Source organism: Caloenas nicobarica, chromosome 1 (genome assembly GCF_036013445.1).
Source record: "Caloenas nicobarica isolate bCalNic1 chromosome 1, bCalNic1.hap1, whole genome shotgun sequence".
In the NCBI taxonomy this organism is placed as follows: domain Eukaryota; kingdom Metazoa; phylum Chordata; class Aves; order Columbiformes; family Columbidae; genus Caloenas; species Caloenas nicobarica.
Window position 1 is genome coordinate 200,768,075 of NC_088245.1, and position 13,948 is coordinate 200,782,022.

At 35.6% G+C, this 13,948-nt stretch overlaps 1 protein-coding gene across 1 annotated transcript; it reads left to right on the forward strand.

Annotated features, from left to right (window-relative positions):
* The first annotated feature begins 469 nt into the window (after positions 1-469).
* Positions 470-13,634, forward strand: ANGPTL5 (angiopoietin like 5). The gene is made up of 8 exons (XM_065651579.1): positions 470-621; positions 2,322-2,469; positions 3,407-3,510; positions 4,058-4,151; positions 5,067-5,167; positions 9,940-10,060; positions 11,122-11,307; positions 12,506-13,634. The coding sequence occupies exons 1-8, from the start codon at positions 523-525 to the stop codon at positions 12,823-12,825; spliced, it is 1,173 nt and encodes a 390-aa protein (XP_065507651.1). The 5' UTR covers positions 470-522; the 3' UTR covers positions 12,826-13,634.
* The last annotated feature ends 314 nt before the right edge of the window (positions 13,635-13,948 follow it).

Genomic DNA, 13,948 nt, shown 5'->3' on the forward strand with positions numbered 1-13,948 from the left:
ATGCAACACAAAGTATATTTTAAAGTAATATTTTTCAGTTTTCTATTTTGAATTTGCTTTTAAGATATATTCTAAAATGCCTCCACAGCCTGTTCTAGTGCACTAGCACCACACCAATGTAAATGACTTCATTTTAATGATAAAAACCTTTGTAAAAAGATGAAAACATCGATTAATACTTATTTTTCAAGTAGCCCACACTACTCAATACCAAATATATACCACTGCTCAAAAATAGTGTATAAGAAAATCTGTCACAGTGTTATCACAATGAAAAAAGTGTTTGATGTGTTATGTAAAGGTGATAAGCACTAATTGCTCTCAGGATACAAGCAGTAGTATATAACATCTACTGTGCAGTTGAAATGTGGTTTATTAAATCCAGGCATTAAAGGAGTGATGTGCTGGCTGCTCTTCGTGCTGTAGACATTCCCGAATAGTTAGCTCAGGACTTCATAGTGTATAATCCTTTCCACAGAAATTTGAAACCCATGAAAACATTTGCATTTCTTCAATTCAAAGATGAACTGCTTCGGGGTAACTTCATTGGTTTGTCTTAATATTTTTTTGTTCGGCTGGGGAGAGACTATCCTAAGTAATGTCAAGCCTTGTTCATCTAAGGTAAGATTTTAAATTACTTTGCTTAGATAAGATAATGGATGTAACTGAATGATGTCTCAGAAAAGTGAGATGTTTTTAAAATGTAGATTGCTTCGTTCAGGATAGATATGAAAATAAAGAAGAATCAGGTACTTTCAGATAGAGAAGAAATTACATTGAAATTGGAGGAATTCAGTATATCAGGACATTTTTGTCTTCCTGTCCTTCATCACAGCTCAGTTGTTAGATTATATTTTAAATCTCATCTGCATGACTGTAAATGCAGAGTAACTGTTGTGTTTGGCAGAGTCAGAGTTTTTGCTTGAACTGCCGAGGTCAGGTTTAAGTGCCTGTTTCACGTTGGCTTTTGTTAACCATAAATATTGGTTAAAAATATTTGCTTGACAGTATTTAATTGAACATCTGGCGAGTAGCTGTGATAAAGCCCTGGAACAAACCATAGTTTCAAGTGATCTGTTTATAACTCTTGTAGAATTTTTTTTCATTTTGTGGTTATTTCAAAATTAAAGAAACATATTCTTTTAGTTCTCTAGCATTTATATCTAGACACAAAACGCAGTTACAGTAATAATTCAGAAACCTTTTTTTTAAAAAAAATCATCTTAACAGTTTTATGTAATTTTTACTTTCACTTTTTAAAGCAAAAATCAGGAAAAAACCGGTTCAGTATTTTGCCAGTGTTGTGCCAATATCACAAAGAGAAACCTGAAACAGGAAAGGAAAAAAAAATCTTGACGATACATGCAAGTCTAAATAAGTTTTCTTTTTCATTAAAATTTTTAAGTTTTCTAAGGGTCCTATTTTCATTTGAAGATACAGTCTGTGAACATACTACAATGCTTTGCTGAGATTATGGAATCAACAAACAGACTAAACTGAAAATACATTTCTTAGCCATTTTACAATGACACATAGTTCAGGAATTGCTTTTAGCATTTCTTCAAGTGAGGAGTCAGAGGCATTCCCTTATTTTATGTGAAATAGCACCATGGAAGAACAAATATTAAATATGACAATATTATTGTAAAAGAACATTAACAGGTGTAACTACTTTTACCAATGCTTTTATTGCTACTATTTCAGATAACTGTATGCCTGTGAATAGTATCCCTTATTCTTTCCTTTATAAGAGCATTTAAAATATTTTTTTAATGTTGGGTTTGTCTGCAAATCTGCTTGGGATTGCTTGTGTGCTTAGATTAATAACTTGTGCAAGTATTTCCATGATCTGAGTCTAAGTAATTAGAGACTTTTAAGAGTGAAAGTGTTTTGCTAATAATGCGTGGTAAATCCAAAAGCCCGCTCCTTTCCAGTGGAAATCACTTCGTTAGCATGTGACATGTCTGTTGGGTGTGGTGATTCCTAAAATGTGAGTTTCTTAAATGCAAGATTTGCAAGTTCTTGCCTCCAGTTCACAGTGCTCACAGGTAGAATACTTTACCAGAAATGTTGTTGGAGTTTTTTAAATTTGTAGAGCTTATTGTTTACCTCTGAAACTCTTTATTTGGTGAGGTATGGCTAAGTAGAAGACACCTAACAGGCTTTGAGCTCAGCTCTGTCTATTATAACTTGATAACGCTTTAAAACCCCAGGTTTTGAAGGAAGATCCATGGAGTAATCTACTTCATTTTGGCAGATGGAGCTATTTTATTTGTGCTTTATGATCAATTTATTTCCCCCTCCATTGTTTGGTACAACAGGGCACAAGGAATGTTGGAGCTGTGGAGGAACCACTCAAGGCAGAAGAGAAAAATAAATCTGCAGATATTTCAAAACAAAAAGAACAATGCGTTGTACCGTGTGATGTTCAAGCTAAAATTTTACGAGGGGAAAAGCATTACATGTGCAGTATGTATTCATAAAGAATACTCTCAGCGACAAGCTATGCCATGCCATGCTATGCAATCCTCTGCTACGCTACGCTATGCCGTGCTCATTTATTTTTATATCTTCTTGAGCAAATGTGACAGCCTTTGATCCTGCTGCCCAGCCTGAGTCCTGTTCAGCTAATTTGGGGTGCTGTGTTTTTGGGGTGCAGCTGCTGTGACCAAGTTAATGATGCTCGTTTCTCTCATCACGGATGAGGACAGGCAAATCCAGGCCTGGGTTACCCTCGGAATGTGGGTAGCTCTCTCCATTAGACAGAGAGAGTAGGGTGTCTGTCCATCATTTAAGCATCGTACTTATGTGTGTGAGAGTTAGTTGAGAGGAAATCTATGCTTCAGCTTGCCTCTTATAGACAGGACATTGTCTATTCACTGCCTTGACAACCTATGCAGCAAATGATGTAATCAGCCACAGAAAAAATTGTCAAAATTCTTGTCTTTCCCATATGGTTTTTAATCTGTATTGTTAATTACCTGACAAGTTTACTTTTTGTATTTTTAACATCAGGGCAAAAAAGCAGGAGCATGAGTAAGTAGCAGAGTGAATGGGTAAATGTAGGATAACCAGAAACATTATGTATTTGTCTTTTATCATTTACATTTGCATTTTTGTGGTACACATTAACTGGTTATCCAAGTTACTCAAGGAAAACATGAAATTCTTCTTCAAATTTTAAGAAGATACATTTCTCCTTAAGATGTCTTCACTGCAACCAGTGAGGCTGAGGTTCTTAGCATTTTGGATTTAAGCTATGGTCTCTGTACTACTTTCATTTAACTTTTAGGTACCCTGAGGTTAAGCACCTTCAATATCCACTTATAAATAAACATGTCATTATTCAGTCAAGAATACTTCTAGATTTATGATAACAAAGTGCACGAACATCTTTCTTTTAAAGGAAATTTGCAGAACTCTCTTGTTGAATATGCAAGAAGTACAAAAAAACTGATAAGAAACATGATGGATGATCAACAGTCTTCCTTGGATTATCTTTCCAACCAGGTACATTTTTCTTTATCATTAAGATTTTTAATATTATTTATCACTAGAGATACTGTGTAATTGAGGAAAACAAAGCATTTATATTGCCATTAAAACCATAGCTCGGGTAAGATATGAGTTCCGTGTCTACAAGGTGTGATTAGCACCACCTGGTCCATGACTTGGTGGCCTGCATTGCAGTAGGGCAGGTGATGGGCCATTCCTCCGCACTGAGTGCTGCCTGCAGTGCTGTCGTGTTTGTGTAGATGACATTTACATTATCGTGAACTCTGATAGTAGTTTACAAGCACTGTGCACTCACTCAGTACAGATAAAAAGCCTTAATCAAACTGAAGGACTTTTCCTGGATCAACCGGAATTGTGTCTAAAGATGGTTTTGGATGCAAGAAGTAAAAAATTTGGCAAGTTCACCTAATGAAGGTATGAATCACTAACCCATCACAAAAATTAACTTCAGATTATATTTATTAGGAATCAAAAAGAACAACTTTAGAACGTAAAATTCCTCATTACATCCTATTTAAAGACGTTTTATTTGAATTTGCAGGTAAACGAACTCATGAACAGAATACTTCTTTTGAATGCAGAAGTTTTGAGAAAGCATTTGGATCCAGTTTCTTACAAAGCAGTTCAATCTCATGGTAAGTATTTTTCAGGTTTAGTCTTGACCTCTTCTGCTTTTTATCTTTGTATCTTGATGAAGAACTAATTAAAGCAAAAGCAAGCCATTATAATAATTACAGTATTTATTTTGTGGTGGTATGCACATATAAACTCTGGAAAATTTGTGAACTGTTTAAGAATGTCATCATAAAGACTGCTTTAAATCATTTGCAACTGATGATTTTGGGTGTCTTGCTGATTTTTATGCAAAATACCAAGTATGACCATCAGCTTACAAGCGGTCTGATGTTGCTAGATGGGACTTCCTTTTGTAAAGAAATAAAGTGTCCTCAACATTTGCAATACTGTTCTTCAAATGAGATTGAAGTCAGTTGTGCACTGGACAGTTAATCTTTGTAGTGTCCACCCCAGCTAAAGGAAACATCACCTCTAAGCAGTCCTACTGGCCGGAGAAACTGCTTGCTTGAGTATGGTTAATGCAGACCTGGTTTAACACTTAGAAGCAAATGGGTTTTTATGCATACATGATGCTATAAATGCTTTTACAGGTATAAACACAAATATTTGCAGGACAAAGACATCTTTCCCCAGATAATATGTCTTTTTACTCAGTACCAGTGTTACCCAAATAAAGTCTGTAAAATAAGACCCAGATAAATAATTTTCCATGTCTGTATCGTATCAGTTAGGAGTAGAAAGAACTTTTCTCTATACAATGTAACTTATGCTTCTTTCTGAGCTTAATGGAGTTCAGGGAATTTTCATTTGTAAGGTAAATTCATGACAAAACATTATTTTAAAGTTTGCATGACAAGAAAACGTGATATGAGATCATTCATACATTACCAAGAAAAGTAATATTCTATGCTTAAGCTGTATTTATTTTTTAATGTATTTTGCTAACAAACTTCATCAAATACTTTATTCTCTAGGGTTGGATTGCACTCATATTAAAGATACTGTTGGTTCAGTTTCAAAAACTCCAACTGGTCTGTACATTATCCATCCAGAAGGATCAAATTATCCTTTTGAGGTAATAAATTTATCTCTCGGGGTAGTCACAATTTGCTTGAAAATATGCCCTTAGAATCTATTTAATAGATTTAAAATGTTTTCCTTGACAATTTCTCAACAGATGAATAAGAAATGTATTAAATCATCCAAATGTGTCTGCCATTACTATAATTTTGACAAGTTTCTCAGTTTCTACAAAGAAATTTAAGCTTTGTAATAAGATCCCATCATCAGTTTTCACATACAGTGAAAAATGTACCAAAGAGGAAAACCAAAGATACTTTCCAGCACCCCTTTTGGACATTGAGAAATGCTGTTCTTTTCTATTTTAGAGTTGGAAAACTGAGGAGCCAAGAGACTGATCCACTTGGCTCCTAAAATGGGACCTTTGGCTTTTTGAATTATTCTGCTGGATGACTATGTAGCGTTGCCTGCTCTTGAGAGGTGACTCTGCTGATGCCTATAGCTTAGCCCATGATATCGTATAAACATCTAAATATAGGTGCAGATGTATATTAGTTTGAGGAGTAAGTGCTTAGTTCTTGCCTGAGCATCATTATAATTGTCTTGATGCAAAGAGGCATCTAGACTTTTAGTCTTTATACCCAGTTTGCAGGATGTACATTCTTCAGACAAAGAAGACGAAAGTCAGCATGAAGTGCAGCAGTCACCACCAGCTCGGAGTTGCTGTAATTGCTCAGAATTATAGTGCTTATCTAGGAGAAGAGAGTTTTGGGTTAATTTCCTCAGGCTCAGGACATTGTGATCCATGCATAAACAAAATACTTCGTTTTGTCTGTTTATTTCCTTTCAGGCTGTTCTACTTAGGGAAGTCCTTATGCATAGTGGAAAGACAGATATGGCACTTTCAAACCTTTAATTTTGCAGCACGTGCTGGGTCTTTAGTTTTTAGAGAAAAAATGTGAAGTTTAAGCCAGCTAATAAATAGCAAAATTTAATATCTAACTTTATAGTCTTCCTTTATATATAACAAGGGATGAATCCTTTATCTCTAGCCAATTGGAACCCTACAAAATGCTACAAATAAAAGACCTCAAACTGATTATGAAAAGGCTTCAGGAGTATGCTGGGATCTCAAAAAAATGAACCTTATCATTCTGTGAGCTCATGGAAAAGATCTGTAACTCATCAGCAAGTTCCTTCCAGGTAAACAAAAGGTAAAGACAGGTAGAAGTGTTCACAGAACAATCGTATTTATGGTACGAAGAAAATGCTGCCTGCCTCACCCCCAGCTGAACCATAGCACAAAATGTATCTGTTTAAGAACTTCTCCTGGATTGAGGGGGATTATGTTGAGGAAATATTCATACCTCACCCAAATTACTTTTCCTGAGAGATGATATGACTAATCTATGTGAGAGAAGTGATTTCTCAGGTCACTTACAGCTTTTGGCAAATAAATGTGAAATTATAAAACTCCTTTTACTTCAAAAGTGGTTTTGGTACTTTTCCACATTTAAAGGTACTGCCAGAATCTGAGAATCAGATATGAGTGGAAAGGTTCCTTAAGGAGAATGAGAAACAAAAGGAAAAATCATAATAATTCGATTAAAAACACAAGGTAACAATAAATAATGAGAAGAAACATCTGCACTCATGAAATGAGTGTCCAATTTCTTGTCTGGTAGATGTTACACAGAACTGAAAAGATAGTGCCAAAATGTTATCAGAGAAAAATATCTAAAATATGTGTTCCATAATTAATGCTATTTTAAGGAAAACTGTTTAATGCAAATTCTTCCATGTCTTGAAGCATAAAAAGGGTACAAGAGGAATGATAGATGAATAAAAATATCAAGATATTAAATCATAAACAAGAATTGTAATGCATTTTAAAGGACTAATAGCCAAGAGTTCTGGAAGTTCTGAAGACTAGCAAAATATGAAAAATACAAAGAGGCAGAAAACCATAGTAAGAAAGTGAAAACCAGAAAACAAAGCCAGCATGAAACAATTTATTTCAATAAGGATCTTTTCAGCAATAAGCTGCCCTTTAAATGTAACTGAATCTAAAGCAAAATTTCTTTAGAATCATTTACATAAAGATATAAGTGAAGAAAATAATTTTGACAACTTGATTTTGTTCTTATGTTTTCATGTTTGAAACCTCATGTTTTCAAAAGTGAGTATTGATTTTTGATGCATAACTGGGGCTAATTGAAACCTGAATTCTGGGTCCTCTAAGAATAGCCAGTTTCAGTGGCAGTGACAGGTTCTCATCGCCTCAGAAAATCAGTCCCAAATGGGTTTTTGTCTGAATACTCAAACATGAAGCAATTAAAACCACTTTTGCTTTCAGAAAATTGAATTCTGATCACTTTCTGATACATTTTTCAATCCGTAAATTTAGATCGATGATATTTCTAAGCTGGGTCAGACAAACTAAACAGCTGTTTGGAATATACCTCTTACACACACTCAAGATGGAAAGGGAATAAATATTCAGTAGATACATCCTACTGCTCATTTAACTTAAATTGTACCTGGCACAGTAATGCCCCTCATCCTTCGCACAACATGAGACATAGAACAAGCTGTAAAGAGGATTAACTATTATTATGCTTTAAGAAAGAAAATAGCATCATTTCCAGCATATAAGGGATTAAAGAAACTACACAGCAATGACTTTTTAATATATCTGCCGCATATTCTTAGTTAGCTGGTGTATGTTTTGGTGCCATATCTAAATAATTGGCTGATGACCTTTCCTGTAGAGCCAAATCTGCTCCTTCTGAGAACTATCAACACTCCCACTGATTTATATTGGACTGAAGATTGCTGTTGTGACCAAGTGGGCTCCTCTTCGTATTTCTGACTCATAGTGAGAGGAGCAGCCAAGCATGCAATCATCTTCTCAAGACAGTGGATGAGGCAATGAGATTATTTTTAATGAGTTTTTTGTCTTTGCATCTAAATATTAATTTTGGGATCTTTTGTATTTCTTTTTATTCCAGTTCTGCCCTCCTTGGGTGACTGAAATAAGCATGTGGTTCTCCAGGGAATAAAGCCCATAATTTTCCTTCATGCACGTGACCATTACTATAATTCATTCATTATTTGTGTTGCAAGGGTTGCTAAATGCATCCAATGGCCATGACTGACTTGAGAATCCGAGATTCCCCAGGTTATATTAGATCACATTGCAACTCTGTACTGTTGCTTTCCTGTCTTTCCTAGAGAAGATGTTGTCAAGTCACAGAGGTTGTGAACATGACGTTGAGGTGTTCCTTCCAAGGAACAAGTCTCTGGGTGGTACAGGCAGTGGGAGTGCAACACATAAAGCACAGACCACCACAATTTTTGGGGGGTTAAACTGACTCCCACCTAAACTCTACTTTTAGCAACTGGCTAAGTCTGCAAATGTCTCTTTTCTGAAACATATTGCATTGTGCACATTCCTTGTAACATAAACAAAAACCCCTACTTTACTCCATCACCTGTGCATCTGCTTACTGTTATTATTTGGTGACAGGCAACATCATGTTCTGAACTTACTTTTGTTATCACAAGTAGCTTAATGGCTCCATAGCGATAAGCATGTTCCAGGTTAATTCTCCTGATATCATTGGGAGACACTTACAAATGAGCCTGTTTTTGAACACTAATTAAGCATAGTATCCCCTAGAACTACTTCAAACAGCCTCGGTAGTGCAGCGTCTAAATGTGCAATGTGCATTAGGATGCCCAGACTTTTTAATCCCCATTAGAGTTGGTCGAGCACTGGCACTGGGACGTACTTGAAAAATCCCCAGAGTGGCCTGGATACATTCCACCTGACTTTAGGCATTTAGCTGAAATCCCTGGGGAGCAGCCAAGGGTTTTGGGGGCCCTTTCATAGGTGGTGGAGGTGACTGACACCTGCAGAGGGTGATTTAGATCTTGGTTTTGCAGAGCCACACTATGAACACACATTTCTCTGTATAAGGGGGATTACAGGGGAGACAAGGGCAATAAGACACCCAATTTACGGAACTCAATTACGCATCTAAAATTAAATGGGCTGAGGAGGAAATGTGCCACATAATGTGATACTCCATAGCAGAGCAGAGGGCAGCTGGACTGCTGCCATTTGACATGCTGTTGGGCACCAAATCTAGCGAAGACTCGTAAAGACTCATAAATTTGAGAGCTGATCTCATGTATTCAGTGGCACTGCTCAGTTGCAGGCTGTTAAATGTTCACATTGGGACTTTCCTGGATTGGGGCCCTTTATGTGGAGTTTTTTTATTGCTCCAGCATAAATTATGATATACTGGGTTATTGCTATTTCTTTTTCCATTCCCTCACCTTTATTATGGGCATTTCTCAGGCATCACACTGCATTTCTAGTGGTAGAAGGTATGATGGTGAGAGAGAACACATAAAAAGCTGTTTCTGTTTTGCTTTGCTGAAATAAAGGTATATTCAGTGTTAGTGCCTGTATCTGTAATATTTTGCATGATTAATACATGACATTGCATGTTGCTTCCACTTCATGCTATTATTGATACACAGTAACATTTATCAAAGCTTATTTATTATATATGATATGAGCAGACATTTGCACATAACACTTTCTACTGCTTGAGGAAATACCGAAATCAAGCAGTCCAGCAAGAACATATAAGAAAATACTGCAGCTTTATTTTTTATTTTCTTTGAGGTTTTTGTTAAGATATTTGAAAGTTATGTCACTTGGCAAAATTCTGAATAGTCCACCTTATTTAATTAAAATGTTTTCCTCATAACAGCTGCTTCAAGAAATGTTAATCGTATCTGTGTCTGTTTTAGGTTTTGTGTGACATGGATTTTCAAGGAGGTGGATGGACTGTGATTCAGAAAAGAACTGATGGAATCATTCCATTTCAAAGACCATGGTCTGAATATCTGGATGGATTTGGTGACCTTTCTGGTATTAATTTCAAATACTCTAAAGTGCTTTGGACCCAACATTTCTGCTGTCTTTATGTGAGCTACTTTCCACTAAATTGTGTGGGATTTTTAGTTGTATAGAGAGTAAAGTTCTTGTTTCTTAAAGGTCTTATTTATACTCAGGAGGTTTTTGATAAAATCTAATGTGTGATCTTCTCAATAACAACTATCACACTACTAGAGTTTTTAGCCATTGCCCATCCTCAGTCTCACAAGGGGTGTTTAAAATGTTGCAGTGTTTTATTCCTGAAATGATGTATTCATTGCATGTCCCTCTTTTTTTTTTTTTCCTCCCTCCCCACCTCCAGATTTTAAAAAAAGCCTTAGTTGGTTTTAATTGCATTTGCAAAATATTTCCTTAAAGCAGAGAAAAATCAGTAATATTTCACCATAGGGAATGCAAACTAGGAACAGAATAGAAATATTTCAGTAGCTAATACCAACACACCTGTGATGTTACTTTTTTACTGCCACCTTTCATCCAGCAAGTCTAAAACCAGTTGCTTTTCCAGGAATTTATCTGAGCTTGCAATGAAAGCACACAACTATTCAACTACACAAAAAAGCACAGCTCATATGGGGCAACCTTTCATGGAATAAAAGAGTGATTTACAGAGGCAGCAAATCTTGAGAACAGGGTTCGAGTTTTGTTGCATTTCATACAATGCTAACATCTGTCCTTTATCAGTATTGCCCTTGGGAATGCTACTGAATTCCGCTTAATCAAGTGGATCTTCAGCACATCCAGTTTTTGTGGTCTTCTGAGGTGTACTGAACGCTTGAAAGTTTTCATGTGGACAATTTTCTAAATACGTCAAAGAGAAAACAGAAGATGCACACATGGGAATTCTTTCCATGGATTTCCCAATGAAGTAGGAAGATTACTTTGTACCTTCATTAGTCCTTCAAAGGAACATAAACTTATCAGGCAACTTTTATTACACTTGGTTCAGGAAGGAGAGTAGAAAAACTAGAAGAATCCGTTTTTTCTTTTACACTTTCCATTTCTATAAGTTTATTGACTATATATTTGTGTTTTAGGGGAATTTTGGCTTGGACTGAGGAAGATTTTTCACATAGTAAATCAAAAAGCCACTAGTTTCAGTCTTTATGTGGATTTGGAATCAGAAAATGACAAGCATGCCTATGCATCATACAATGGATTTTGGATAGAGGATGAAGCATGTTCTTTTAAGATCCATTTGGGGCGTTATTCAGGAAATGCTGGTAAGAACTTCCTTCTTTGAAGTATTTAAAGCAAGCTACTACCTTTCTCAATGTGAAAAAAATGCATTCAAAAGATCACTACTTAGTTAAGATAACTTTGAAAGTATTTATTTCTGTTTTTCTCTATTTGGTGCATTATGAACAAAGATAAATGGTTAATGATGTAGTGATTGGTTATACCAACATCGATCTTTACATAATAAGAAATCATTTTATTCTATTGTTTCAACGTCTTCAATGAAATAATAATTGAATAAATACTCCTTTAATAAAGGAAAACAATAAGGAAAAGAAAGGAGCTTTAATGGATTCTAGTCCATGGAATATATCTATAAAATACATAAGGGATTTTGTGTGTGTTTGTGTATATCTATGTAATGATCCAGTTCTTTAGATGTCCACTATCTCATCCCAAATTTGCTGATATTTGTGGAATTCTTCCTGATGTTGTTGCTTTGGTTAGTTCAGAAGTGCCCAGACAGTGGATAGAGAAAGAAATAACTGGTACAAATTAGGCCTACAGTGTACAACAGTTACTGGCTGATATACAGATAGAGATTATTTTACAGTTCCAGACCTGCCTTAATACCATAGCTATACCAAATGTGTAAAGATTTGTGTTAATTATTACACCATGTCTTACCGCTTTTTTTTTCCCCTCATATTTACTAATATGCAAGAATGTTCCGTATTGCCAACGTAACAGTTATTCTCTAAATGTGTTGGTGTTTTACTCTACCTGTAATTGTAAGAAACATTATTTCTCTAGTAAGACACCAGAACCAGTAATCACTGACCTCTGTGTTTTCACAATTCAATTTTATGTCATGACTCACTCTGGAGCTTTGGGCACATCACTGGAAAACAACCATTTTAATTTTTTATATTTTCTTCCCCTGTCTTTGATGACAGAAGCCTTTACCTTCATAGCTGGTGTGTGTCAGTAAAAGCAACAACAACATAAAGATGTTTTGTTGAATTTCAACATCTTCTGTACTTCTCAGTATGATTTACCTTTTCTTTCCTATGTCTTTAACACATTGCCAGCTCATTATTTGGTGCTCTTCAGCCACATCTGAAGAAATCTATTTTTCTAATGAATTCAGAGGAAAATTTTGTGAGGTATGCAACAAGTAGGAAATGTTATGTTTTTCCATAACAAACTCTTTTATCTTTCTGTTTTATCTGTTGTACTTAGGTGACGCGTTTAGAGGATATAGAAAAGAAGACAACCAGAATTCAATGCCTTTCAGCACTTTTGATGTTGATAATGACGGCTGCAGGCCAAGGTGCACTATTAAAGACCAGCCTGTGAAGAGCTGCAGTAACTTCAGTGATAACACTGGGTGGTGGTTCAACCAGTGTGGCCTCGCCAATCTTAATGGCATTCATCGCTACACAGGCAGATTTCTTGCAACTGGGATTCACTGGGATACGTGGACAGCGAACAATAAACCAGTCAAAATTAAATCAGTTTCAATGAAAATTCGGAGAACCTATACTCCATATTTCCATTAAGCTATGACAATAGAAATGTATCTCTTTTTGCAATTATATGGGATAATTGCATCATAAATACCTTTCATTTTCACATGACCAGTTCAGTCTTAGAACTTTATTAGATATTTCCATAATACAGTTACTCATTTTTATTATGAAATGTCAGCATTTGTAGTGTTCCTGCTTGAGTAACAAGGTCCTAAGAAGAACAGGGTTTTCAGAAAACGGATGAAGCTTAGAGTTTGTCACCTTTTATTCAACTGTGTCTTACGCAATCTCAGAACCAGCGGAAAAATTATAAAAAGGAGTGTAATGCTAACTTTTGAATGTGTTCTTTCTATGCTCTCTGCATATCCGAATTGCCAAGAAATTTCACCAAATTTTCTTTAAAAAAGCCATAGACCTGCGATTTCCACCATTATGTTTTGGACGAATACCTTTTCTTCACCTTAGGGTAATTTTCCAGAATCAGCTCTTCTCTCTACATTCCTTATCAGGCAAGATAACACTGACTTATTTCAAGACGTCCAAGGTTCTGAATACTCTTAGGGCCTGATTTTTATACAAGTAAGGTAGATACTGACATGCAAGAACTATGGTCTGTTTTGTATTTAATTTTTACACTCAATGTGTTTCATAATCAGATTTTTACTCTACCATTGTCTGTTTCACAACTGCTACAAAAGGACTTTTTTTTTCAAAGAAAATTATAACATTTCATGGAATGTTTTGAGTCTTAATTTTTAGGTATATGGGCCTGATCTTATGTTTTTCATTCTTACTGGCATTCACTTTGTCAATGATCATGTGGTAATGAATAGAACCAAACTGAGTTGTATAAATACATTTTAAATTATGTAGTGTGTATTGTTTTAATTTTTGTCAGTAAAAATAGAATAATATCAATAAAAATGTGACTACTACAGCAGTGCTTCTGGAACCCGGCATGTATTCTGTAGCAACTAGGCATGGTATTTCTCACCTCTGCTTCAGTTTCAGTAGATCAGCTCTGTAGTAACACGTGGAATTAAATCAGTTAAAAACTCTATGGGTTTCCTCTTCGCGCTCTCTCACTTTGACCAAGCATTAACACAGTGAGCAGAAACCATCACCAGTTCAGAGCCACTATGTTTTAGAACTT